Raw genomic sequence first — 25,408 nt, forward strand, 5'->3', positions numbered from 1 at the left:
AGGCTAAGTCTCACCACCTGCGCAAACAAGCACAGGAAACATCCAAAGCCTCTCAAAGGGATGCCCTTAGGCGACACAGGGCCCTTGAAAAGGAGATTGACAGACGCTCTAAGGAGTCAAGCTCTGTGCCTCTGGACCCTTCCAATCCCACTCCCTCTACCTCCACCCATCCTCCCTCCTCCCCTGCTTCTGCCTCTTCATCGCAGCCTGGACAGGCCCCTGAGGCCACCTTCCCCCCGCTGCTGCAGGTCTGCGCCCAGAGGAGCCTCACCCACCCCCACGGTGGAAATCCCCGAAAATCTCAAACGAGCGATGGAGCTGGCCATCCGGCACGGGATAGCACAACAGTTTCAGCAGCTGACCGGTCTGGCCCCTAGGCCTGAGGCCCCGAGGCTCAAGGATCAGCAACTTCGCATGGTCAGGTAGCTCTCCACGGGGACTTGACCCTGCCCTTGGAGATGGAGGAGATGGAGGCCCAGGAACTCGGGACCCTACCCTCTTTGGGGACGAGGAGGATTTCAAATTGGGGTCTGTCGTAGACAGTGAACTCCTCTCGGGAGCAGGCCCCCAGAAGGGGACATGTCGGAGGACGAGGGCCTCTCTCCAGGCCAGCCCGCGTTTCTGGGGCTGTTTAAACCACATCTATTTAGGTCCCTCCTGTTCAAGGCCAGGAATACCTCGGGCCTGAACCCTCCCCCCACCCAACCCAGCGGCATCGGGGTTCCTCCCGACTCTATTTTCTCCCAGCCTGTGGTGGAAACCAAGTGATTCCTGTCCCACCCATATTCTCTGACATGGTCTCAAGGCAGCTAGCCTCCTCGGGCCTCCTCCCCTCCCAACGCCCAGGACAAGCGGTTTTTCAATCTTGAACCGCAGTTCTCTACCTTGCTCGATCCCCCTGTGGACGAGCCCGTAGTAGGTCTGGCCTCCCGCTCAACTCCCAGCGAGTCCTCGAAGCTCTCCAGCCCGAGGACAAACGAGCTGAACTGGCCCTGCGCCGCGCTCATCTCTCTGATGCCTGGGCGGTCAGGGCCTCCACGGCCGCGTCTTTTTTCACCAGAACCTCCATCAAGTGGCTCCAGCAGCTCAAGCAGCACGCCCCGCAGCTAATCTCAGAGCGCACCAGGATATTGCCAAGATCCTGGCCGCGGCCGAGTTCTCTGCAGACGCCACCTTCCAGGCTGCAAAATTCTCCACCAGGGCCATCTCGTCCCAGGTCACTGCCCGTCGCCTTCTCTGGCTCCGCCACTGGCAGGCGGACGTAAAAACAAGGCTAAGCTAGCATCAGCCCCCATCTTTGGGGGAAGCTATTTGGACCGGTTCTCGACCCATTCCTGGCCGAGACCCGCAACAAGCGCAAATATCTCCCTTCTCTTGCTAGGAGGTCTGATTTCAGAGGTTCCTCTCCCTCTTCTCGCCAAGGTTCTTCCCGCTCTTCCTCCTTCCCCAGGTACTACCAATCATCTCCCTACAGGCCTCCCGACCGATCGGAACCAGACAGGTCCGGAGGCACCTCGTCCAGGAAGCCCTCCCGGGGATCCGGGAGAGGTTCGTTCCGTCGTTCCTGATAATGCAGTCGCCCCAGGTGGCTGCCCCCAAAAAAAAGAAAGAAAGAAAGAAAGAAAGAAAGAAAGAAAGAAAGAAAGAAAGAAAGAAAGAAACAAGTATAAAAACGAGGAGAAGGAGAGCAAGAAAGCCAATCCTCTTCAGGCTTCTCGCCTAGTCTGGCTCCACTCTGACATTTAACTCCTGCAAAATCTCTTTCTCTTCAGCCTTGCCCAAACCGCTGGGGAAGCCTAATCCTCATATCTGCCTTACCTCTCCATACCAAGACTCCCGGTAGACCATACGGCTCCCGGACGCAGGCTCATAGTCTGGAGCACCCTTGTCCTCCTCACCTTGCCCCAGGGCATCTGGCCGGCAACACATTTATCCCCACCCCATGTTAGCTGGGGTTCCTTCTCTGGGCCCCCGCCCACAGCCTCATAATCCAGATACACGGACCCCTTGCCCTGGTCCTCACTACTACCCTTAGTTCCCTCTGGGGCGGTCCTCGGTCAGTTGGCTCTTGAGCAGGGCCGACCACCTCGCTCTGGGCGGAACCAAACTTGGTCCCCACTAGCACAGGTCACAGTTTGGGAACTCCTTACGTCTCCCTCCATCACTCTGACCTGGAGTTCTCTCAGGGGGTTCCCAACAGGGTCTATCCCATAACACCCTAGGGCGTCCCATCGCCACCCTCGCAATGGTGACCCTCCGGTTATTGAGGGCGCCTCCCCTTACTCTGGCTAGGTCTTCTCAGGGGAACTTCCATCCTCGCCTCTGCCCGGGCTCCTCGTACCGGGTCCCTAACAAGGTTTTGGCCGCTCTACCTAGTCTCCTTGCCCCACGGTCTCAGTAAGCATCCGTGGCATCCCCGGCAGGGCTACCTTTAGACAGCCCTGTCTCCTTCATCAGGCCCTCTCGTTGAGGCATTCCAACCTCTGAGGGGTTCTCCTGTTGGGCGTGCCCTCCAGCGGGTCATCAGGGTTCCAGGAGAGGTCCCATTCCAGACGGGAGCCCGCCCGCAGGACTAGCCAAGCTTTGGTATGTCCCAACCTGGACACTCGAGACAGCTCTATGGAAAAGGGGCGTTGGTTCTTACCTGATACGCTTCTTTTCGTAGAGCTGTTGAGAGTGTCCAGCCCCACCCGTAGGCCGTCTGGTGGGAAACCCTGCTGTTCGACTGAGCAAACTAATATTTTTTTCCTGAGTAAGATGAGAACAGGACCTTCCTTCTCGTCTTCGCAAAACTGGGGCGCGCCCGGAGGACCACGTGATGGTGAGAGGCGTGCCTCAATCTCAAGCTCAGCCTGTGAGAGTCGAGACTGGAGCTCCTCCCAACCTGGACACTCTCAACAGCTCTACGAAAAGAAGCGTATCAGGTAAGAACCAACGCCCCTTTCACCCACAGAAAAAATAATGGGAATAGAACAGTAGTCTTCAAATATGTGAAGTGCGATCTTTTACATTCTTTCCAAATATATGAATCTCTGCAAGGGAAATAGCTAAACATGGAGCTTCCAAAAGAGTGATCAGAATTAAAAGTGACAAAATAATGTGATATGAAACTGAAATGAAGTAATGTTTGAAGGAGTGTTTTAGATATTTGTATGGAAATGAGAGTATTATGTTGAATGGTGAAAATAAAATGAATGCTTTGTATGTTAAGTATTGAACTAAAATGCTGTGAAAATATTGAACACATAATAAGGTTCTATAATATTTATGCATGCATGCACCACACATATTAGAAGGAAAATGCTGTTAGCATTGTGGACTCGTAGTGTTATATTATAATGGTTCCTATAGTCCTTCTTCCTACAAAGCAATTAGCTGGGAAGGAGAACTGAGCTCAATGGGTAATCCCTTGTAGAGTTTACAGGCAACCATTCTCTTTACTCTACATTTTAATATGTACATGAGCATATTTCTGAAGGTGATCTGGGGTGAGGTATGATTAATATGCTGAGGGTATTCAGTCAGCAAATGTAGGCATTCTAGGAAAGACTGGAGATACAGTGAAAGTTTTCATCACCACCTAGAGGTTATGGGGTCCTGTATAAGATAAAACAAAGCTGAAGTTGAACCCTACGAAAAAGGAAGGTCAGCTCCAATTATACCTCTAGATCAATGGTTCCCAAACTTTTTCAGTCCACCGCCCCCTTTGTGCTACAAACTCATCCTCGGTGCCCTCCACCCAGGGGTGGGATTTAAATTTCTGTAGGTGTGGCCTAATTTGAGGGTGTGTCTTGCTGGTCACCTGACTGGGTGGGCGTGGCTTGGTGGTTATTTGACTGGCTGGTGTGGCTTGCTAACTGGTCATGGCTTGCTGGTCACATAACCAGATAGGTGTGGTTTGATGGTCATGTGACTGGGTGGGCATGGGACTGATAAACCAAATACAAGTGGTCCTCACTTAATGGCCAGTTGTTTAGCAAGTGTTCTAATTTATGACTGGCCTCCCCAGAGATACTTGACCTGTTTTTGGAGTTTTGACAGCCATGCAGATACATACACACACACTCCCTTCTAACCCTACTGGAATAGGTCGTTGGACTAGAATCAGCAAAGCATCTCTGATTAGATTCTAACAGTGAATAAAATCTAATCAGAGATGCTTTGCCAATTCTTGTTGATTTGTTTTATTTTTATTTCTTTATTTTATGTTGCTGAATTGCACTGACATGTGTGTCCCTTCTTGTGCACAACTCAGAAGCTTTTGTGATTCTTTGCAGCAAAAATTACCGACCTCTGGCTTTGCTCAACTTTTCAAACATGCCGACATTGCCGCGCTCTAGGTGCAGGCCCCACAGGTCCACCCCATTGAGCCCACTGCATTGGAGGGACCTGCCCAAGCTAAGAGGCGGCAGGGGGGCATTCAAGGCACTGGCACCACAGGCTCACCCCATTGACTGTTGCACCAGAGAGGTGCAAGGGGCTCAATGGGGTGAGAGCCGGCACGTCTCTCACGTTCCTGTGGAGCCGGCACGTCAAAGGCAGTGGCTGCACATCGCAAAAGTAGAGCAAAGCTGCCTGCCGTGGGCTTCCTCAACCCTGTCCTGCTCCAGGAAGGAGGGAAGAGCACCGCCTTCTACGAGGTGAGTACCCCAAGAGGGGGGGCAGCTTGGGAGGCTGAGCCCTGGCAGGAGGAACACCCTGTGAACTTGCTGTAAGGCACAGCAACTACAAAGAAGGGTGGGCTTGGCTGAGCAGGATCCTGGATATTGGGCATGTGGTCAAAGCCCCCCTTCCTCTGCCTCCCCCTAGGACAGGGGTCTGCAACCTTAAACACTCAAAAGAGCCATTTGGATCTGTTTCCCACAGAAAACAAAACACCAGGAGCCCCAAGACATGGGTGGGCGTGGCAACTCAATGTCACTCCCACTGAGTCACATGACCCACCCCCCAGGTTTTGTGGTTTTCTGTGTTTTCTATGGGGAACAGGTTGCTCTCTCTCTCTCTCCTCCCATTTCTCCCATTTCTATCTCCCTCTCCATCCTTTCCTCCTTCTCATCTCTATCTTTCTCTCTCCCTCTCCTTCTCTCTCTCTCTCTTTCTCTATGACTCTTCCTCCCTCCTTCTCCCCCACTCCCTCCCCCTCTTCCCAACTCCCACACCCAGGGAATAACTGTAAGGAAATTTGGCCACATTCTTTCTGTCTCTGGAAAGATACAAAAATAAACATTGCATTCCAAAAGGAGTTAGGCTGTTACCTCACAGTGCTACGAGGTTGCTGCCTTAGATCACTGCTGAATCTTGCAAAATTGGGCAGCAGAGAGGGGAGCAGACAGAGCTGAATTAAACCAAATCTCTCTCTCTCTCTCTCCCTGTGTCTCTTCTCACTCTCTCAGAAAGCCCTGCGTGCTCTCCTTGGGGCTCTTCGCTGTCCCTTTTTCTTTCTTCCTTTTGGAAATCTGGGCTGGCTGAAGAACGAGAGGAGGAGAGGGAGGAGGGAAGCCTCCACCGCGGCTTCCGCTCGTTCCTCAGCTAGCCCAGATTTCCAAAAGGAAGGAAGAAAAAAGAATAGCGAAGAGCCCCAAGTAGGGCACGAAGAACTTTCCGAGAGTGCGAGAAGCTTCTTTTCTTTCTTCTTGGTGAGTTTTTGGAAATTCAGGTTGGCTGAGGAATGAGTGCAAGCCATGGCGGAGGCTTCGTTCCTTCCTCTCCTCTCCTCCTCTTGTGCGCACCCTCCAGGCCCCACCACAGCCGGCTCCATGGTTGTTCGCTGCTCTTGCAGCACCTGTGCAGCACACTTAAATTTAGTGCACTTCACTCCATCCCCTCCTCCTGGAGCCCATTACAATGCTATGCATCGGAGCTGCTGCATTCAATGCGCCGGCTCCGGAGCGGTGCAGCAGTCAATGGGGTGACCCTGTAGGGCCTTGAATGCCCCCCTGCCACCTCTTAGCGCCCCCTCCTCCAGCCCTCTTGCCTCTTAGCGCCCCCCTAAGGCATTCCACCGCCCCCCAGGGGGCAAAATTATGAACATTCATAGGCAGCCTCACCATGCCTACAGAGTTCAAAAAAATTTCAGTGCTATGAAAATAGACAAGAGCTATTTTGCTTTGCTGAGAAGCATGAAGATATCTAGATCTGAACTTAAATCTTTAAACTATAAACATTTTAAGATATTAAATATATTACTCAGATTACAAAATATAATAAACTAAGATTATTATACTGGACTATAGTTTCCTTTCCTTTTGTATTTCTTTCATATGCATAATTTTTTTAAAACCATGCATGTCTACTTATATTAACAATATAAGTCTATTTATACTAACAACATAAGTCCATAATTTAAGGTGCATATCTTTACCACTAGATCTTGAGATTCAGTAGGCCAAGATTCTACATTCTGTTGAAGAGATCCAGTCTCTTTATCATTATAATCAGCATGGGATGTCTGTTGATCTTTCATCCGAAAAATTTAAAAAATAACAAAAAGTAGAGAAAAACATGTACATTAATTTTTAAAAATCAGCAAAGTAGCCATTTTTGGCAAAAGAGTAGAAATTTTTCCCTCACTGTAATGTTCTGAACCTTTTGCACTTCTAGCAATGTACTGCCCATAACATATTCCATGAATTCAGTAATAATTGCCTGGACATTTGTATTTACAAAACACAAGAAATATTATATATCCAAGGCTGAAGTTATTATTTCAGTTATTCAATAGCAATAGCACTTATACTTATATATACAGCTTTACAGCCCTCAAAAAGTGGTTTACAGAATCAACATATTACTCCCAATAATCTGAGTCCTCATTTCACCCATCTTGGAAGGATGGAAGGCTGACTCAACCTTGAGCCTGGTGAGATTTGAATTGCCCAATTGCAGGCAGCTGGCAGTTAGCAGAAGTAGTCTGCAGTACTGCATTCTAACCACTGCACCATTGTGGGTTCAATGAAATGCTATGCTTGTTTATAAATTTAAAATTAAACAAAAATTTGGGTTTTTTTTGTATTTTCAAATATATCAATAAAGTTAAATATCAAGATAATGCTTTGTTTTTAATACATGTCAGATTTTATTTTATTAAATATTATTTTATTGATTAAGTAAAATTAAGTAAATTAATTTTAAAAACCCTATACATCAAAACCCCAATAACTCTAACAAGATTTATTTCATAGTGTATTACACATATTGTACTTAATATTTCAAATCATAATATATTTAGGACACCAGAACATTTTAAATTTAGCATCTTCTGAAAAAAAAATTGCAATATTTGAGAAAGTCTACAGCTATTTATATTTCCTACATCATTTTTTTCCTCTTACGAAATTAACTCACAACACACCATGTATGTAAATATTGAATTTTTTATATAAAAAAGCAACTTTTACCCAAAATTAGGCAAAGTAGCCAGGCAGATTAATTCGGCTCACAGAATCGTTCAGTGATCTATCTTTCTGCCATCGGCTAGCTCAGTCTCTTAAATTTGCTTGCCATGAGTCTGCACTGAATAATAGAACCTTCAGTCCTAAGGGAGGTTCGGCTCTGCTTTTAAGCACAAATCTAAAGATCTAAAGACTAGCTAGAAAGCAAGAAATCCAACCATCTCCTACTTCCTAGCTAATCTAAATCTCCAGGCACAGCAGAATAGAAGATGGTTGGAAAAAGGAAAAATAGCAATTTAGCGAACAAGTTTGCTGGGTAAGGAATGAGTGGGCAGGGAGAGTGGGTTTCTGTGCAGCCTGGATTAATTGCTTTTGGGGGGGGTGCTCTGGGGGTGAGATTTCTCTGCGGCCCACCAATGAAAGAAGTTTATGACAATATTCTTTTTCAGCAATATATTAATCAAAAAATTAAAACATCCAAGATAAATAATACTTAATATTTACAAATGAATTGAAGACCATAAAAGCAGGGACAATAAATCTTTCTTGCCTTATAAACCCCAGTGACTTGTGGTTGTTGATTCCCCCCCCCCCCCCAGTCATGCTAGGCAGTTGCTACAGTTGGCGAACGGAGTAGGAATTCAGCAAAAAAATATTACTAATAAGCCTAGGTGCTAGGAAGTGGGCATGGCTGGAATTATCTTAAGGTGGAACAAAAATGTATCTTCAAACAACCAAGCAGCAAAGTAACACTAACCCTTTTCTGGTATATAATTAAGGAAACTATCCTAATGGCAATCTAGTGAAATACTATATTATCCTTTAAAAGTCGATGATTATATTTCAGTCTAGAAACTGATGTTAAAATAATAATTATTTTCTTAATTTTTAAAGGTACAATGGTACATATGTCATTGGAAAGATGAACTAAATATTTTCAACCTGTTTTGGAAGTTTTCTGGAAGAGAATGTTCTGCATTTCTACCTTCATTTCTCCAAATAATTAAGCCTCTAATAATTTTTAAACACCTGGTAAAAGCAGGTGGCTTGCAGACTGACTTGTCTTTCTGTCATACTGAACAACTGGTTTTTCCTTTTCTTTTTCCACTAATATCTTTCCAATTATTAATCAGAGTAACATTTAATCACTGTTAATCTTAGTTCTTAAACATTTAAATATTCCTTCACATTCAAATTAACATTTTAAAAAATTTGAAAGATCTAATTTATATTCAAGTCTTATATTACATTCAGTAATATAAAGTATAAAGTATTTTTAGTATCCGTTATGTCCTGTTAAGAATATCTGACCATATAAGAAGGAAGACAATAGAGATTTCCAACTAAATTCTTCAAAGCCTACGAAACATTTGGTATAACTATATATTCTATTTTTCCAGATAAATAGATATGTTTAAAGTCTTTGAAATCTTATGTTTACAACAGCCTATAAAATAAAATAAAATAATATTCTAGATGCTTTTTGGGTAACAGCCAAATACATCTTGATAAATCCAGGGTATTTTATCATTTACTTGAAATTGATCATGAAAAATATGTAAAAAAATTATTAGCACCTGGCAAAACCATCTTAACGAATAATTTTGCTCAGCCTTTTCAGAAATAGATTCCAATAATAAAAACAGGTTGGAGTATCATACTAGTCCTAGCAGTTTAGGATGTTTTCCAGGGTTTTTAGAGGTGAAGATGGGAGTGAGCTGTCTGCTGAAAACTTAAGGAAAGTAATGGGTCTGATTAGTGCCCATCTCCTGGGGGAACTTCTAGGTGTGCTCACTGGATCATTAGCTGATCGGATTAACCAGTATCTTCTAAAAGGCGAAGTTCCCCAGGACTGGTTAACAGCTAATGTTGTACTCATCCACAAGAAAAAGGTTAGGGAAGAAGTTGGAAACTATAGGCTTTTGAGCTTAATATATGTAGTAGTGAAGTTAATAGGATCACTCCTGGAAAAAAATCCAAAGCAGACTCAGGGGCAGATCATATCAAATTAAACTAAAAAACTAAATCTTTTAAAATATGTCACAAATATTTGGATGAAAGTGGCATTGTAGACATAGCTTATCTAACCAGAGCCAGCATTGGCCCTCTACAAACCCATGTAACCCTCCTCCCATCAGCAATTCACCACCCAATGACTCTGACCCGATGTAGTCTCCTTATCACAAGACCCATCACATGATTGATGACTCACGGCTGATGCATCACAAGACCCTCACTTGACACATCCACACCTGAAGTCCCCATAAATAGAAGAAGACTGATATTGCATCCCCCTAAACTCTGTTGAAGATGTTACCTAGAACACTGTGTTAAGAGACATTGTTCGAAAAAGTGGCTTCCAAATTAAGTGTTCTCAGTAACATATTTTTATTTCTCTTTCACAAAGGCATGTATTTTGAACTTTAAGAGGAAACATTCTTATTCTCAGGGATATTGTAAAGAGCAGTGTATTAGCAATTCCATAAGTCCCTTTTCCTCCTGAACTTACTTCTCTGATGTAATAACCATAGGCCAGAATAAATTATCCCAAAAAAGACTGAATTTATTTGAATATACTTTTGGGGATTATAAAAGATAAAAGAGCTTCAGTCAGGACACCAATGATTAATTGATAGAGAAAAACAATAGCCATACTTTCAGATACATGCACGCAATAGAATAGAGGTCCTCAATCCCTGGGTTGCGGCCCCCTATCGGATTAGTTCAGAACAAGCCACATGAATCGCTGACTTGTGCGTATATACGCGTGTGCAGCTTGACTTGCACAAGATGCAGTCCAGAGTGCACGTGCAAGTTTAACTTGTGTGAGCGTCAAGCCGGCGCACATGCACGCAGCTCGACTTCCCTCTCCTGCCATGCTACCATACTGTAAAGGTTGGGAACCACAATAGAATGTTGCTAATATAATCAATTAAAAAATATATCAATCAATTTTTATTATGGTCACATAAATAAAAGCATTAAAAACAACAACATTATACCTAAACATAGATATCTAATAGCAAGCCTGTTAAAGAATAAGGTATACCAAACCTATTAAACAATATTTCCAAGACATTTCAAATTAATGTAATTTTACATGATTCCTCCCAAAGCGGTTGATATAATTTGGATAGAATGAAAAAGCCATTATTAATAGGCCAGAGAACTGAAAGCATCATTTGCAAAGTTAAAGTTTATATGAATCCAGTCAATGAATAATATATAAAATCAAAATAAATCCATTATCTCAAAAATGGGTCTGCCTAATGGAAAAGTAGAGAAAATAACAGAAACATATAAACATTTTTCCTTCAGTAACGGAATGATTTAGGCATATTTTTTAATAAAATATTATCAGTACTTACATGCTGAAATTGAATTTGCAGTTTTTGACTTTGTTCTGTCAGTTCCAAAAATTCCCTCATAGTTTCATCTTTTTCCATCCTGGCTTGCTGAAGATTAGCAGTGAGCTGAGTTATAATGTTGTGTCTTTTTTTGATAGCAGTTTCAAATTCCTGCAGCTAGAAAAAGTTGCGTTAAATATTAATACCATTTATAAGGAACTCTGTATCAGCTCAGGCGAGTCTTGGATGCACACCATTCCAAATATGTCCAGATATTTAGAAAACAGAAAAACAAAACATGTTTAGTATAATGGCATAGCAGTACGTTCTCTATTATGTAACATTATCAATGGGGAATAGGGCTTGCCAACTTTCTACTTGATGGTTACTTGTATTGTTTCATCAAGGAGAAACCCACATACCGATAAAAACTGACAGGGCAAGCTAATATAAACAGTCAGCAAACTCAATAATTTATCTAGCCTGAATGAAACATCTACAAAAAAAAAACCTCAAAAAAGCTCTGAGAGTACAACCCTGAGCTACATATATTCTCTTTATGTATAACAGAATATTGATTTCCTTGCTAATGATATTTTTATCAATTAATATTTAAAAATGCTAATGTATAGATTTTTGTTACCTTAGTATAGCTCTAATATTAGTAACTTATGAACACTTTTTATATTTCAAAACATTTTTCCAAGAATTGATTTCGGCACAAGCCCCAAATAAATTTTAATGTTTGCAAAAGAATATGGGACTGCTTGGTTTTTATACTCCCTTGGATAGACCTAAAATCAGTGGTGGGATTTCACTAGTTCACACCATTTGGGAAAAACCCTTGGTTAACTTCCTGAGCAGTTTGGCGAAGCCGTTGTTGGAAGAAACCTCCTTCCAACAGCCTTTTGTTTTTCCCACTTTACAGGGATAATACTGTCAAGAAGGCAGGAAGGAAATATTCTGGTGTGCCTCTGTGTTGTTTCTAGCCTAACATTTATCTTTATTATTGCCCTTTTTAAGTGTTTTCAGAAATTGCCTCTCTGGTTAAGTCTTGCTACATTGTAACAGCCAATGGTTCTTAGCAGTATGCCCAGACTAGTGGAAGCCACATCTCTGGAGGGTTGCTTTTATTCTTTGCTAGTACAGTACTTTTATTAGGGGCTTGACTTTTTAAAAAAAGCTTTTTACACTGTTTGGGGTGTACTTTTGGGGTGTACATCCAAGAGACAGGATGCAAGCTTGGCACTCTGATATTTTTACTGCCTTTTGGGGGGCATGTGATCCTTAAATCTGGATGATTTCCTTAGGATATCTTGTGAGGCGAGTGACACCAGCTGGTATCTTTAAGTGGTGCAAATGGATCTAAGGATAGTTTCTTCTGGGTGTGAAAGTGTGTTTTGTCAGTTCACTGAGCACAGGAATCTCTTGTCTATGGATTCTTTAGTTGTCCAGGTCATAGTTGTTCCAAAGGAGCTTTTTTCAATACTGTTGGAAGAAATATCCATCTGGTTCAGTACCAAGCAGAGAGGACACTAGAAACATGGAGGCGGATTGGAAAGATGGTTTATTAGTGAACAGGACCACATGGTTTGAGATCCTGGACAACTGGTTTAATGAGTACGTGGATTTTTATACAGTTTGTTCTACAGCATTTTGTCATTTAGATGCTTGTTTTGTGTATTTCGTTATTTGATTTCAATTAGTTTGTCTCATGAAGGCCAGCAATGAGTTGGGCTTTTTAAGCTTAACAAATGTAATTATCCCTAGATGCTGGTTTCCTTGGGGTTTTAATCCTGTCTTGAATGGATTGCCAAATCTGCATTTTAAAAGATGGCCTCCTCATTATCTTTGAGGCTATTAAGAAAGACTGAGTCTGTTTTCTGCCTTTTAAGAGCATGTTTCTCTATTTCTCATTTAGGGAAATATAATTTTCTGCCTGATATTTCTCAAAATATTTCATTCTTCGGGCGGGTCATGCTAACTTTTTACAAGAGGCAAGTGGACATTTTTGGTTTCAAGAAAAACCACCTTTGGGACAGGAGTCTCTTTCATTGCTTCTGAGTGGCCAAGACACCAGATTGCTCACTGATAGTAAGATTAAAAAAAGAAGAGAGGGGTGTGGATCCATCAATTTATTTTAGTTTTCTCTCATGATAATAAGGCTTAATAACATGGCACCAGGCTTGAAATTTATTTAGATATCTGTGGCATGTGCTAATTTCGTGATCCTGACAAGCTTGGGAGGGCAGAGACCTGAACCTGGGTCCCCTACATATATTGTTAATTTGTCTCTTTAGCTTGGCATTTTGTAGCCCAAAGGGGTGTTGGTCCTACCTGAATGTTTATTCTCGGGGAGCTGAAGGAAGAATCCAGGATGGGTAGTCTCTAGTCTCCCAGCTCTGCAGACCGAGTTGAAAAACTGAGGACACATTCCCTAGTAACGGTCCCCAGTTCTGAATGACTTTGAAGAGAATTCAGCTGCTCCTCGTCCTCAAACAGATAGTTCAGTTGATACTGTGAAAAATATGGACATTTTCTCCCTATTCCGACCTGACAGAATACAGGGTGGGACTGGATTCTCCCTTTGGCTCCCCAAGAAGAAGCGTTCAGGTGGGACCAATGCCCCTTCTCCACTGAGCCGAAGGGAGAATCAAAGATGCGACATACCAAAGCTGGCCGATGGCTGTCCTATGGGTGGGATCTGGATTGGCCGGAGGTCCCCACTTCTACATGCACACCCTGCAGGACTCATCTTCCAAAGGATGCCTCCGCTGAGGCAAAGGAGTCAATTTTGTAATGTCTTATGAATGCGGTCACCAATGACCAAGTCGCAGCTCTACAAATGTCCAGAATTGATGCCTGCATTGCCCAGGCTGCAGTGGTCACTGCACTTCTGGTTGAGTGAGCTATGATTCTCCTGGGTACAGGAAGGCTCTGTAACTCATAGGCCTTTGCAATGCAGGCTCCGAGTCAGCGACCTACTGTGGAAAGTGTCACCCTGCGATCCAAAGTTGATGGCTGAAAGGAAACAAACAGGGCTTCCATCCTCCTAAGAGAAGAAGTCCTTTTAATGTAAATATGGAGGGCCCTCCTAACATCCAAGGTGTGCCGTTTTCTCTCCAGTACATGGGTAGGTTCAGGACAGAAATTAGGCAAAATCAACTCCTGTGAATGATGGAATAAGGAGGGTAGGATCCAACCGCAAAACCACCCTGTCTGCATGGAATATGCACAGATCCTTCCTGATGGATAAGGCCGCCAACTCCGAAATACACCTGGCCGAGGTAATGGCCACCAAGAATGACACCTTGCATGTGAGAAGGCGAAGCCAAACCTTACAGAAGGGTTCAAATGGGGGAGAAGTCAGTGCTTGCAGGACCTTAGGCAAATTCCAGGTGGGGTAACGGTGGACCACCGGTGGTCTCAAATTTGTGGCTCCCCTAAGGAAAGCTTTCACCCTAGGGTATCGGGCCAGAGTAGTAGAGCCCTTGACCGAAATCACCGAGGCCAAGGCAGCCACCTGTCTCTTCAAGGTATTGGGGGCGAGACCTCTATCCAACCCATCCTGCAGGAATTCTTTTTTTTTTTTAAATAGATTTTATTAAATTTACAATTTAAAAACACATTGACAATACATTTACAAAATAGAAAGAAAAACGGGTAGGGTGAAAGAAGGAAAACACCTGGCCTAGCACACCGGATAAAGGCTGGTTGGGGGAAAGAGAAAGTCGATAGGGTCGGGGTAGCCTTCCTTCCTGTTTTTAAGGCCATAGTTGTCGTGGATGTCATCTCTCTAAGTATTTGTTTTTGTTGATGAACAATTTTAGATATATTATCCCAAATCACCATTCAGTGTTTGGGTCTTGTATTTGAAAGTCTATTCGCGTATTTCAATTTAGTATCTCACTCCACAGTCTTTTCCCCTATATCATAAATAGATATCTACTACAGTATTCTAGTCTATGTAATAAGAAAATTGGTCAGCAATAGTACATCAATTAACACTTTAAGGAATTAATCTTAAATGTCTTAAATAGTCTAAATAATTTATAAATAGTTTATATCAACAGAGTTTATCCCTCTTTACTATTAATACTTACAACAGTAATCTCTTAACTCTATAATAATAGTATACCCCCCTCTTTCCCCCCCCCCCAAATAAGTAGAATTATGTAAGCTATTTAGGAGATACAATAGGGAGGCAGGGGGCAAAACAATAAGAGAAAGGGTAGGAGAGAGATTACCACAGCTTCAGAGAATCAACAAACAAACAGCAAGGAAGTCATCTTAAGGAGAAAGTAGTGCCAAACTAGTAATATTAAGTAGTACCACGTAATAAAGAAAGCAAGTTGGGTGAGCTAAAAGTCCATCTTCCAGCTAGAGGATTCTTTTCAGCCTTCCAATCAGCAAATGGTGTAATGTGCTGACTAATCTGCAGTCCCAAAACCGTCTTTCCCAGCCTTCTATTCGTCTCTGCCTTCTTCCTCTTGCTTCTTCTTCCTTCTTTGCTTTCCAACTTTTAAATCAACATACAAATCATCCAAAGACCAATATAATGCTCAGTTTGTCTTCTCCACAATATTAAATAGATGTGATAGTCATGTTGTGCTCAGATCTGAGGATTCATAAGACTCAATCAATGTCAGTATTCTTTCACCTCCGTTACCTCCCTTTTCTCAAGTAAAGTCAAAAAGAAAGGTCCAAAAATCAGATGAAGCCCCTCACCAATTCCGGACCTCCGATCTCCTGGTTTTAGCAATCTCCCTCTTTCCCCAGAGCTTCCCTTTCACAGGGTAAATCTGTGCTTTCACCTTTGTGCTTAAGCTTTTCCGCTCTCCATTATAATCCTTTCATTTTCCCAACTGCTTTTCTGGCCGCTTTCCGCCCGACTTCTGAAAGGTGCTAATCACAACCAGGAGAGAAGAATTTATGCTATCATTCTTCTGTCATTCTGCTCTCTTCAGTCTTCAAAGGTTCCAAGTTATAAACCGTTTCTCTGTTCCTGTTACTCTCGGCCTCGCAGGCTGTCACTGCTTTGCTTATTCACTCAAGTGGCAGACCGGACTTGAAGCCACCATAGAATGACAGCTTACTCTTTTGCGCCGGGCTTGGGAGCTTTCCTCTTCACTGTCGTGGGGTTGCCTTCCCCACTCTGCAGCTCGAGGTTCTCCATGTTGACACGAACCTCTCCGGGGTTCGTGTATCACTGGGGGATCGCTCCTGGCGCCAGAAAAGGTGTTCAAAGACTGCAACAGTCTTCTTCTTCACCTCCGTTCGCCCTGTCCTGCCACCAGAAGCTCCCTCGTCCTGCAGGAATTCTAATACCTTTGCAATAGAAGCAACAGTGGGTTCCAATTGGTGACTAGTGCACCAACTGCAGAAAATCTTCCACGTTGTATTATATATCCTGGTCATGGAAGGTCTTCTGGCCTCCTGGATGGTCTGAATGACCTTTGTGGAAAACTACTCCTGTTTCAGGATCCCCCGCTCAAGTGCCAGACAGTCAACCCAAACCAGGCTGGATCTGGGTGCTCTATCAAGCCCTGGCTGAGGAAGATCTTGTGCAGGGGAATTCTCCAGGGTTTGGTGACTGACAGGCTCACCAGGTCAGCGAACCAAGGACTCTTCGGCCAGTAGGGTCTACCAACAGAACTTCCGCCCTTTCTATCAGTACTTTCCTGACTGACTCTGGAATCAGTGGAAGGGTGGGAAGGCATATAATAGTCCCTGGGGACATCTGCACCGGAGACTGTTGACCTCTTACGCTCCCCGGGACAGACTGAGATGCAGTCGCCATTCTGACTGGTCGACCGTGGCCCTGCTCAACCAGTTTGCCTGCACGTTGGATACTCCCGAGATATGTTCTGCTCATAGGGACAACAGGTTTCTCTCTGCCCACCTGCACAACTGAGTTGCCTCCTGCATTAGAGATCTGGAGCATGTGCCGCCCTACTGGTTTATGTGGGCCTTCGTAGCCACATTGTCCATGAGGAGAAGAACATGTCCCCACACCATCTCCTGGCTTAGATCCTTGAGCACTAAGCGGGCAGCCCTGAGTTCTAGCCAATTTATGTTGTGTGCAAGCTCCTCTTGTAACCACCTCCCCTGGTGACCTGGACTCCCAAGTGGGCCCCCCAATCATAGAGACTGGCGGCAGTGGTGATGGTAATCCTCTGGGGTTCCCTGTACAAGCATTCCTGATCCATGGCTCGGGACTGCCACCAATGGAGGGAACGAAAAACTGGCGAGGGGAAGCGAACCCTTCTTGGAGAGTCGCCCCTGCTCGCCCTCTGGTAAGGGAGCAGGAACCACTGAAGGGTTCAGGCATGGAAGCAGGCCCACGGGACAATCCCGAAGCACGGTATCATTTTGCCGAGAAGATACAGCAAGATGACAGATACCGAGACAGCAAGATGATAGACGCCTCTCTGGAAGACAGGATCAGCGATGTGACTTCCCTGATACTATCTCAACGCTCCTGTGAGAGAAAAACCTGTCCGGCCAAGGTGTCTATAATAGCCCCCAAATGCAAGAGCCGAGTCGATGGTACTAGGTGGCATTTGTCCAGGTTTATCAAGAACCCGTGCTCTCGAAGAATCCTGATTGTCAACATAAGATCCTCCTCCGCCTGGGATCTGGAAGAGGATGCTATCAGGATGTCATCCAAATAGCATTGGATCCTTATGGGTAAGGCTCTGAGATGTGCTGGTACCGCTGCCAAGAGCTTGGTAAAAGTCCAAAGGGTTGATGACAGGCCAAACGGGAGAGCCCTGTATTGAAAATGGCAGCAGCCATAGCAAAACCTCAGGAACTGGCAGTGGTTGGGGTATATGGGCACATAGAGGTAGGCCTCCGTGAAGTCTACTGAGGCCAAAAAATCTCCCTCCTGCAGTCCCTCTAGAATGGAGTGGAGGGAATGCATCTTGAACCTTCAGTAGATTAGATGTCTGTTGAGCCCTTTCAGGTTGAGGATTGCTCGCCACCTCCCCGAGGCCTTTGGAATCACAAACAACATTGAATAGAAACCCTTTCTCTCCTGGTCTACTGGAACCGGCTAGATAGCCCGAATGTCCAGCAGATGTTGAATTGCCGATTCCATGAGATCCCTCTTTGAGGGGACCCTGGAGATGCGGCAGCACACAAAGGCTCTTGGGGGGGAGGAGAGAAACTCTAGAGAGAGACCCGACCATATGATTGACATGATCCAAGTGTCCATCGTGGTCTGTTCCCACCTCTGCCAGAACAGTCCCAGATGACCCCTATGGGGGATGAGGCTCGGGTGTCACTTGTTGCGCCTGAAGGGTCTGTTGGAACCCCTAAAGGACCTTCTGCTCTCTTGCCTTTGATGCCCTCTGGCGGCAAAGGCTTGTCTATCGACCTGAGATGAGGATCTCTGGAAAAAGGGTCTACTTTGATGGGGAAAGCCTGACCTAGCTTCCCCCTGTTTAAAGGAGGGCTTCTTGTAGTAGGGATGAGACCTGTAATCAAAACACCTCCCCTGTGAGGGTAGGATCTTTCGCTTGTCCCTGGTTTCTGTCAGAAAAGGATCCAGGGCCTCCCCAAAAAGTCTCTCTCTCTTAAAGGGAGCCAACACCAGTTTCCATTTGGTTTGGATATCCATCTGCCAATTTCTTAGCCAGAGATGCCTGTGTGCTGTTATGGAAGAGGCCATGGCTCTGGAAGAAAATTTGGCTAATGTGAGGGTGGCATCAGCAGTCAATTGAGCCGCAGCTATAATCGTATTCAGGTCCTGATGCACCCTGAGAGCCTCAGGTGGGATTCTGCCCTGTAGCTGCCTCAGCCACCACAAAGAGGCCCGAGTAAAAAAAGATGTGGTCGCTGATGCTTTGATGGCCCAATTATCAGGCAGACTCAAGCGTGTCACAGCTGCCATGGTGCTCTGGGGATTTAATCCTGATGTCCAGAACACGCTCCCCAAAGGACAATCCTGAAGACGAACTGAAAGATTGTCCCCAAACGAAATAAATGGCTGCCACCACCAAAAAGGGACAGAAGCGCTAAGCGGTAGCTGCGGCTCTTCCCAGGCAAGGGAAAATGGATCAAGAGAAGGCGAATTAGATAAGAAGCCAAATGCCGCCCCAGCCCAGGCCACACAGGCTCTCAGGGTCACCTCCACTCATGTTTTGGCAAAAAATAGAAAAAAAACCAGTCTACCAGCAAGGAAAGTCAAAAAATTAAAATAACAAGCAAAAGAACACAAAATGGAAGAAAAGGTGCAAAAAAATGAAAGTGCTAAACCGGCAAGCTGTCAAACCTGTTCTAAGCCTCTTTGCAAAAAAAAGCGTAATCCAGGGGGTGAATATTCTTCTACAATCCTAACTATTCAGAGCTCTTAAAAGATGGTCTGAACACGCTGAGACCGAGTGAAGAACTGGGGACCATTACCAGAGGGTGTGTCCTAAGTTTTTCAACTCAGTCTGCAGAGCTAGGAGACTAGGGACTACCCATCCTGGATTCTCCCTTTGGCTCAGTGGAGAATATGCCCATCCACTTTCTGGACAGCTTAAATGACCTCTCTATTAAAGGGTTTTACTTTATGAGCAAGAATTGGCTGCTGATAGTTATCGTTGCATTTTAACTATTTTAATTCCTCAAGGCGCTCTGGTATCCTGCCTGATTTGTAACTCAATACGCTTGCAGGTATTGCTGATGAAAAGGAAGGTATTCCTTTGGGGAGTGATTTTTTATTTTTTATTTTTTTCCAGATTTTGTTCTATTGTACTGTATTAATTTGATTCTTTTTGTTAGTTTTTATTGTTGTTGTTTTAAATACGGTTTTACATTGTGTAAGCCTCGACAAGTTGCCATGGGTGAATAGCCGACAATATAAATTCAATAAATAAATAAATAAATATTCAGACAGAATGGTTTAGGTATTCATGATGGCTCTGGCTATCATTGATCTTCGGTGTGTATTCCCCCATTTCTAATCTAATGTTTGGTATTTTTGCAAGCAAAGAAGCTTTTTGTATTTTTGTACATGTAATACTTGACATATAATAGTACATTTAGTGGCCATTCCAAGTGACAATGGCACTGAAAAGGGTGACATGACCATTTTTCACACTTATGACCATTGAAGCATCCCCACAGTCACGAGAGGACAGGTGAGGTGAAGCGCCCCTCACCGTGAGTGACATTGAGTTGGCCACACCCACTCAGTCATATGACCACCCAGCCACACCTACCCATCTGGACATTAGGGCAAAGAACCGGTTGTTAAATTATTTGAATCCCACCACTGCCAAAAATCCAAACAACTAAAACTTCCATCATCAAACAATTAGCAATCATTCAAATATCATGCTGCAAAAAGATAAAACAAAAGGACAAATGGGGACAATGTTAAAAAAGAAATGGAATCCAATGTATATTATCCCATTGGACTGAAATAAATATTGCTGCACATAAGCAGCAAGATCCACTACTGGTTCAATGATTGCACACAGGCGTGCTCACCTAATATGCACACGCACCTTTCCCCACACCAGCTGAGGCCTACAGTGCCAATCAGCTGAGAGGATAAAGAAGAGAAAAGCGCAGGGGCAGGTGGGAGGAACAATCCTACGCTTTTCTCTTCTTTCTCATCTGAGCTGATTGTTGGAGGTGGTTTTTTCCTCCTCTCAGCTGATCGTCAGAGGCTTTTTTTAGTACCGGTTTGGCTGAAAAAGGCCGAACCACTGCTGAATATGCAAGACATATTTTATCAGGAAATAGTTGTTCCAACCATCAATCCAATGCAATTTTAAGTCGGAAGGTGCCTTGGTTTCTCTTTCAGGACTTGGAGGCTATGTTCATCTTTAGAAGAATATAAAATGACCTCAGAGTTGAAAAAGCAAGCATAAACCAAATATTTCCTTACATCAATTATAGCAGATGGGATAGGATAATGTAAATGGTGGAAGTAAAGTAAGGAAAATGTATTACAATATTAGACTACAAATTGGAATCTTTACTTAGCCTCATTTTCACTTGAATGTGCTATTTTTCGTTTTCAATTTTCTTACTAAAAAAAGCTACATTACGAAAATCAAGAAATATATTGTATGATAAGTATGTAAAACTAGAAAAGAGATTAGAGTTCTGTTTTATAGTTTCCTGCATGTTTAAATCAATCCAATAAATTATTTTTAAAAAGTTTTTACCCGTATTTAAACATTATCCATATTTAGCAAACATCATAACATAGTATAGACTTCTAACTTGTGACAATCAATTACACTCTCAATTCTCTATAGATGCACTCCAGTATATTATGGTATCTAGAATCAGTATACAAATTGTACTGAAAGTATTTTCAGGACTTCTTTTATAAATATAAAACATAATTGTGATACTAAATGGGCAAACACAAAAACAAGGTATCAAAAGATTATATAGTAAGAGATACAGTCTCCAACTTATTGTAATTGAGCCGACACTTTGGGTCATAACATCATGAAAAGTGGGACTCTCTCATATCTAATTTAAGACCTTTTTTGTGGCAGGCATTAAACAACCCAGTAGTTGTTAAGCAAACCATTGTTTACTCTGGGACAGGTTTTGCCAGAAAGAGGAAATAAATGCTGGTTTCTGGCAAAAATGTCATAAATCACAGTCAACCGGTGCTGAGAATGGCCATAAATATGCCAAGCGCCAAAAATGCAGTCACATGACCCAAGGAACATGGACATTGGGACTTTGAATCCAGATTCTAAGTCCCATTTTGGGGTTCATCATAACTTTACGTGACTGGTCATAGACTGAGGACTACCTACAGTGGAAAGATGAGCACTATAATTATATCTGGATTTTTAAAACTCATATGCCCAAAACTTCAGCAAATACTTTCTCGTGCAAATACTATACTAAACCAACACAATGATTTTAAACCATTAAGTTTTAATATTAAAACTTATAAAAATCTTGTTAAGGAATTTTTTTTCATTGAGTATTTATCTTTTATTAAAACCTAAATCTAAGGCAACATAGAATAACAATGTTACATGCTAAATTTAGTGAAATGCAAACATGTAAGCTAGGCAATTTATTTAGGCAAATAAATAAGTGAGATAAAATGTACTCTGAAAAACTCCCAACTTTTTACTAAAAATTAGTATTAAGGGTAATTTATTTTCTATAAAGAGAGCAAATTTATACTAGTAAGTTACTCATAAAGTAATAAAGGTGGGATACAAATTAATCAATCAAATAAATAAATGTTATATCCTTCCAGACTTGTATTGAGAAACAGAATATTTCAACAAAGTAATTTTAACTAAATAATTTAATTAAAAGTAAAGGTGTAAAACAAAACTGCTTCAACAAATCATGAGCAACTATTACTATTTATTACTAATTATTCATACATGTTAGAACATAAGTTTTGGGTGGCCTGGGACCTCCTAAACCAGGGCTGTCAAACTCCTGGCCTGAGGGTCGGATGCCTCATGCCATGGCCACGGCCACACCCGATTTAGTGAAGGGGGAAAAAGACCTGATACATCATGTGATGCCGTCATGACAATGTCAGTTTGATATCCCTGCTCTACAGCGTACATCATTATGGAGCATTTCTTTGCTTTTAAGGATTTTATGCAAAAATAATAAGAATATTTAATAAGAATTGTGGATTATAAGAACAAATAGAAAAAAAGCACTGTACCGCTGTGTATATCACATATCAAATATTACATTTCCTTGTTTTAGCAGAGAATACTTACATTTCCTGGAATAATGTTTGGAAGGACAATGACAAAACCCTGACATACTTTAAATATTTTAGTCATAAAAATAAAGATTTGCAAGTAGGAAATCACAAAAAAAATTACTTCAGCATCTTCCACAGTTCAAATCTTATTCTATTCCATTTCTAATTAACTTCTTTTATCTTTTATAAAGAGGCCAGGTGGTGGCACAATGGTTAGAAATATTGCAGGCTAACTCTGCCCATAACCTGGAGTTTGACCCCAACAGGGCTTGAGGTTGAATCATCCTTCTATCCTTATGAGATTGATAAAATGAGGACCCAGATTGTTGGAGTATACAATGCTAACATTGTAAATGTCCCAGAAAGTGCTGCAAAGAACTATAAAGTGATATATAAGCACCACAAAACTTTACATCATAAGTATACAATGCCTAACAGTAAATAGACACAGAAACACCTTATAAGTGCATTTTCTGAAATCTTCCTGTAATTATCGTATCTGTCATAATTTGAAAAATAAAGGTAAAAAATATAATCTTTATATAAGAGAAGAGAAAACCGATATAGTAAAAAAAGGGAAAAAGTTGATTACTTTAAAATGCTATTTTCCATCACTATTTCATCAATAATCCAAAAGGACAGATAAAGATTGTGTACTATAGGCACATACTAAATAAAATATGCACAATAGCAGGATAATGTACACAGAATACAAATGATAACTATGTGTATATATTTTATTGTGCAGACATTATTTAATTTAGATTGTATGCGACCAATTCCAGTATCCAAAGTGATTCCTTAGTGTTCTTCTAAGAACTGGATTAGAAATTTAATTGATTAGCATAGATTATCCAAGTTCCCCCAAAATGGATAAATTTTAAGCACCATTAAGTTATTGACCACTTTCTTGATTTATAAGAGGAACACTAATTTCACTGTCCTTTGTGTAAAAAAAACTAGGGAGTATTCCAAAAAAAATAACCCTAATATTTTTTATCGAACGTAAGTCATTAAGAACTGAACCAAAAATGTGAAAGGTGAAGCAAAAATTATACTTCTAATATTAGTATCAGTAAATGAAACAAAAAATGAACATTTTCAGCAACTCAGATTGTACCAAGCATGCAGAAAGCAACATAAGGTAATTATACCTGTTGCAATCCATCTGTACCATACGCTGCCCTCATTTCTTCTAGCTCTTTATTTAGCTCTTCAATCTCTTGCTGCTTTCCAGCCAATTCATTCTTCATCATCTCCAGTTCTGTTACAGTATTCTGCACCTCATGATCAGTATACTTCTCTCCAAATTCCAATTCTTCTTCCTAAACCAATTCAAGGTTCTTAAAACCCAGCATGGTATAACATTGTTTTAAAGTGAAGATATGCAAAAAAAAATTTTTGCGAAATGAGACAGTACTTTAGAGCATTGCTATGTAAGCTAATTTTATTAGTATAGCTTGCTCTATAACAGCAGCAGCATATTAATACAAATTAAATTTTAAAAGTTGTCTTCTCAATACTGTGAAAATGCAACAGAAGGATAGAGTACATAAACTAAAAATTATTATGGCATGCAAGTAGAAGAGTTGCAGTTAATAGTCTTAATTCATTTCTCAAAGCAAATTACTTAGTGTTTTAGTATTAACTGCCACAAATTCATTATAAATACTGTACCCTAATAAAGTCAGAAGGTACATCAGTTCTTGTCAAAAAATTTCCACCATTTATCTGCATGAGAAAAATGTCTCTATGGGTTACACTTTAAAATACAACTTAGAATGCAATTGATGTCTTTTTAGAAATAAGTATCTGTCCTCTAATAAGTATACAATAGTCTCATATTTACTTCTGATTAATTATATCTCCAGTTTACTTAATCAAGACAAGATAATCTTGTCAGTAAAGTAAAATAAGGAGAAGCCTCGTGTTTTGTAATATTTTTTCCCAACAACTTGGAGAATGAAAAAAAAAACACATTTAAAGGATTTCATTGAATTTTTACAGAATTACAGTATTTACAGAATCAGGATTTTTTTTCTTAATGCAAAAGTGTGCCTGATAAACATATAATGGATAACGTATGTACTTTAAAAAAGAAAATACATCAAGGTTTCCATTGCATTGTAATACAAAATGTTTTTCCATCAAAAAGTAATAGAAATCTAATAAAGTTTCTGATATAGTTTGAGGAACTATAAAGGAAGAGTTACAGAGGAGGAAGTATCTAACCAAAACTGACAGATCCTAACAAATTGGTCAGACCCGATTAGTAGTTAAGATGAAGGACATCAACAAATCCCAGGATTAAGACTACATTGAGAGAGAGAAAAACATGGAAGAAAAAATTATAAGACACTTCCATGCTACTGCCAAAAATTTATGTAGACACATTCAGGTGATCACCAGTTACTGAACTTAACTTGTGGAAGAAACTTACTGAGTATGATTCCAAGACTCAAATGGAACAAAACAGAAGTAACAATTATAAGTAACTTATATTTGGAAAATACATCACAGGTTCTATATTTCAAACATATCCAATATAACAGCTGATACAAAACTCCTGAGGTTTTCAAAAAGTTGGATTCTGAGTTGTGAGAGGGATCTCGCAGTCCTAGTGGACAACCATTTAAATAGGAACCAGCAGTGTGCAGCAGCTACTAAAAAATCTAACATAGTCCTCAGCTGCATAAACAGGAACAGAATCAAGATCATATGAAGTGTTAATACCACTTTATAATGCCTTGGTAAGGCCACAGTTGGAATACTGCATTCAGTTTTGGTCGCCACAATGTAAAAAAATACATTGAGACTCTAGAAAGAGTGCAGAAAAGAGCAACCAAGATGATTAGGAAACTGGAGGCTAAAATATATGAAGAACTGTTGCAGGAACTGGGTATGTCTAGTCTAATGAAAAGAAGGACTAGGGGAGACATGATAGCAGTGTTCAATAT

General features: G+C 41.8%; 1 protein-coding gene across 3 annotated transcripts in view; it reads right to left on the bottom strand.

Annotated features, from left to right (window-relative positions):
• Window positions 1-25,408, bottom strand: part of LOC148123934 (A-kinase anchor protein 9-like) — a 58,715-nt gene that overhangs the window by 11,727 nt on the left and 21,580 nt on the right. For 2 of the 3 annotated variants that reach the window (XR_015740209.1, XM_087916947.1), the window contains exons 4-6: window positions 24,129-24,182; window positions 23,606-23,776; window positions 10,760-10,915 (exon numbers count right to left, since the gene is read on the bottom strand). Coding sequence is in view for 1 of the 3 variants with exons in the window: in XM_087916947.1 (XP_087773073.1) it covers window positions 10,760-10,915; window positions 23,606-23,776; window positions 24,129-24,182 (381 nt within the window). In the remaining 2 variants the exon portion in view is untranslated. Of the gene's footprint in view, window positions 1-6,361; window positions 6,457-10,759; window positions 10,916-23,605; window positions 23,777-24,128; window positions 24,183-25,408 lie in introns of all 3 variants that reach the window. The other variant, XR_015740208.1, reaches the window with a different exon arrangement.

The sequence above is a fragment of the Pseudonaja textilis genome, chromosome Z, assembly GCF_049901715.1.
Source record: "Pseudonaja textilis isolate UNSWEBS1 chromosome Z, rPseTex1.2, whole genome shotgun sequence".
In the NCBI taxonomy this organism is placed as follows: Eukaryota; Metazoa; Chordata; class Lepidosauria; order Squamata; family Elapidae; genus Pseudonaja; species Pseudonaja textilis.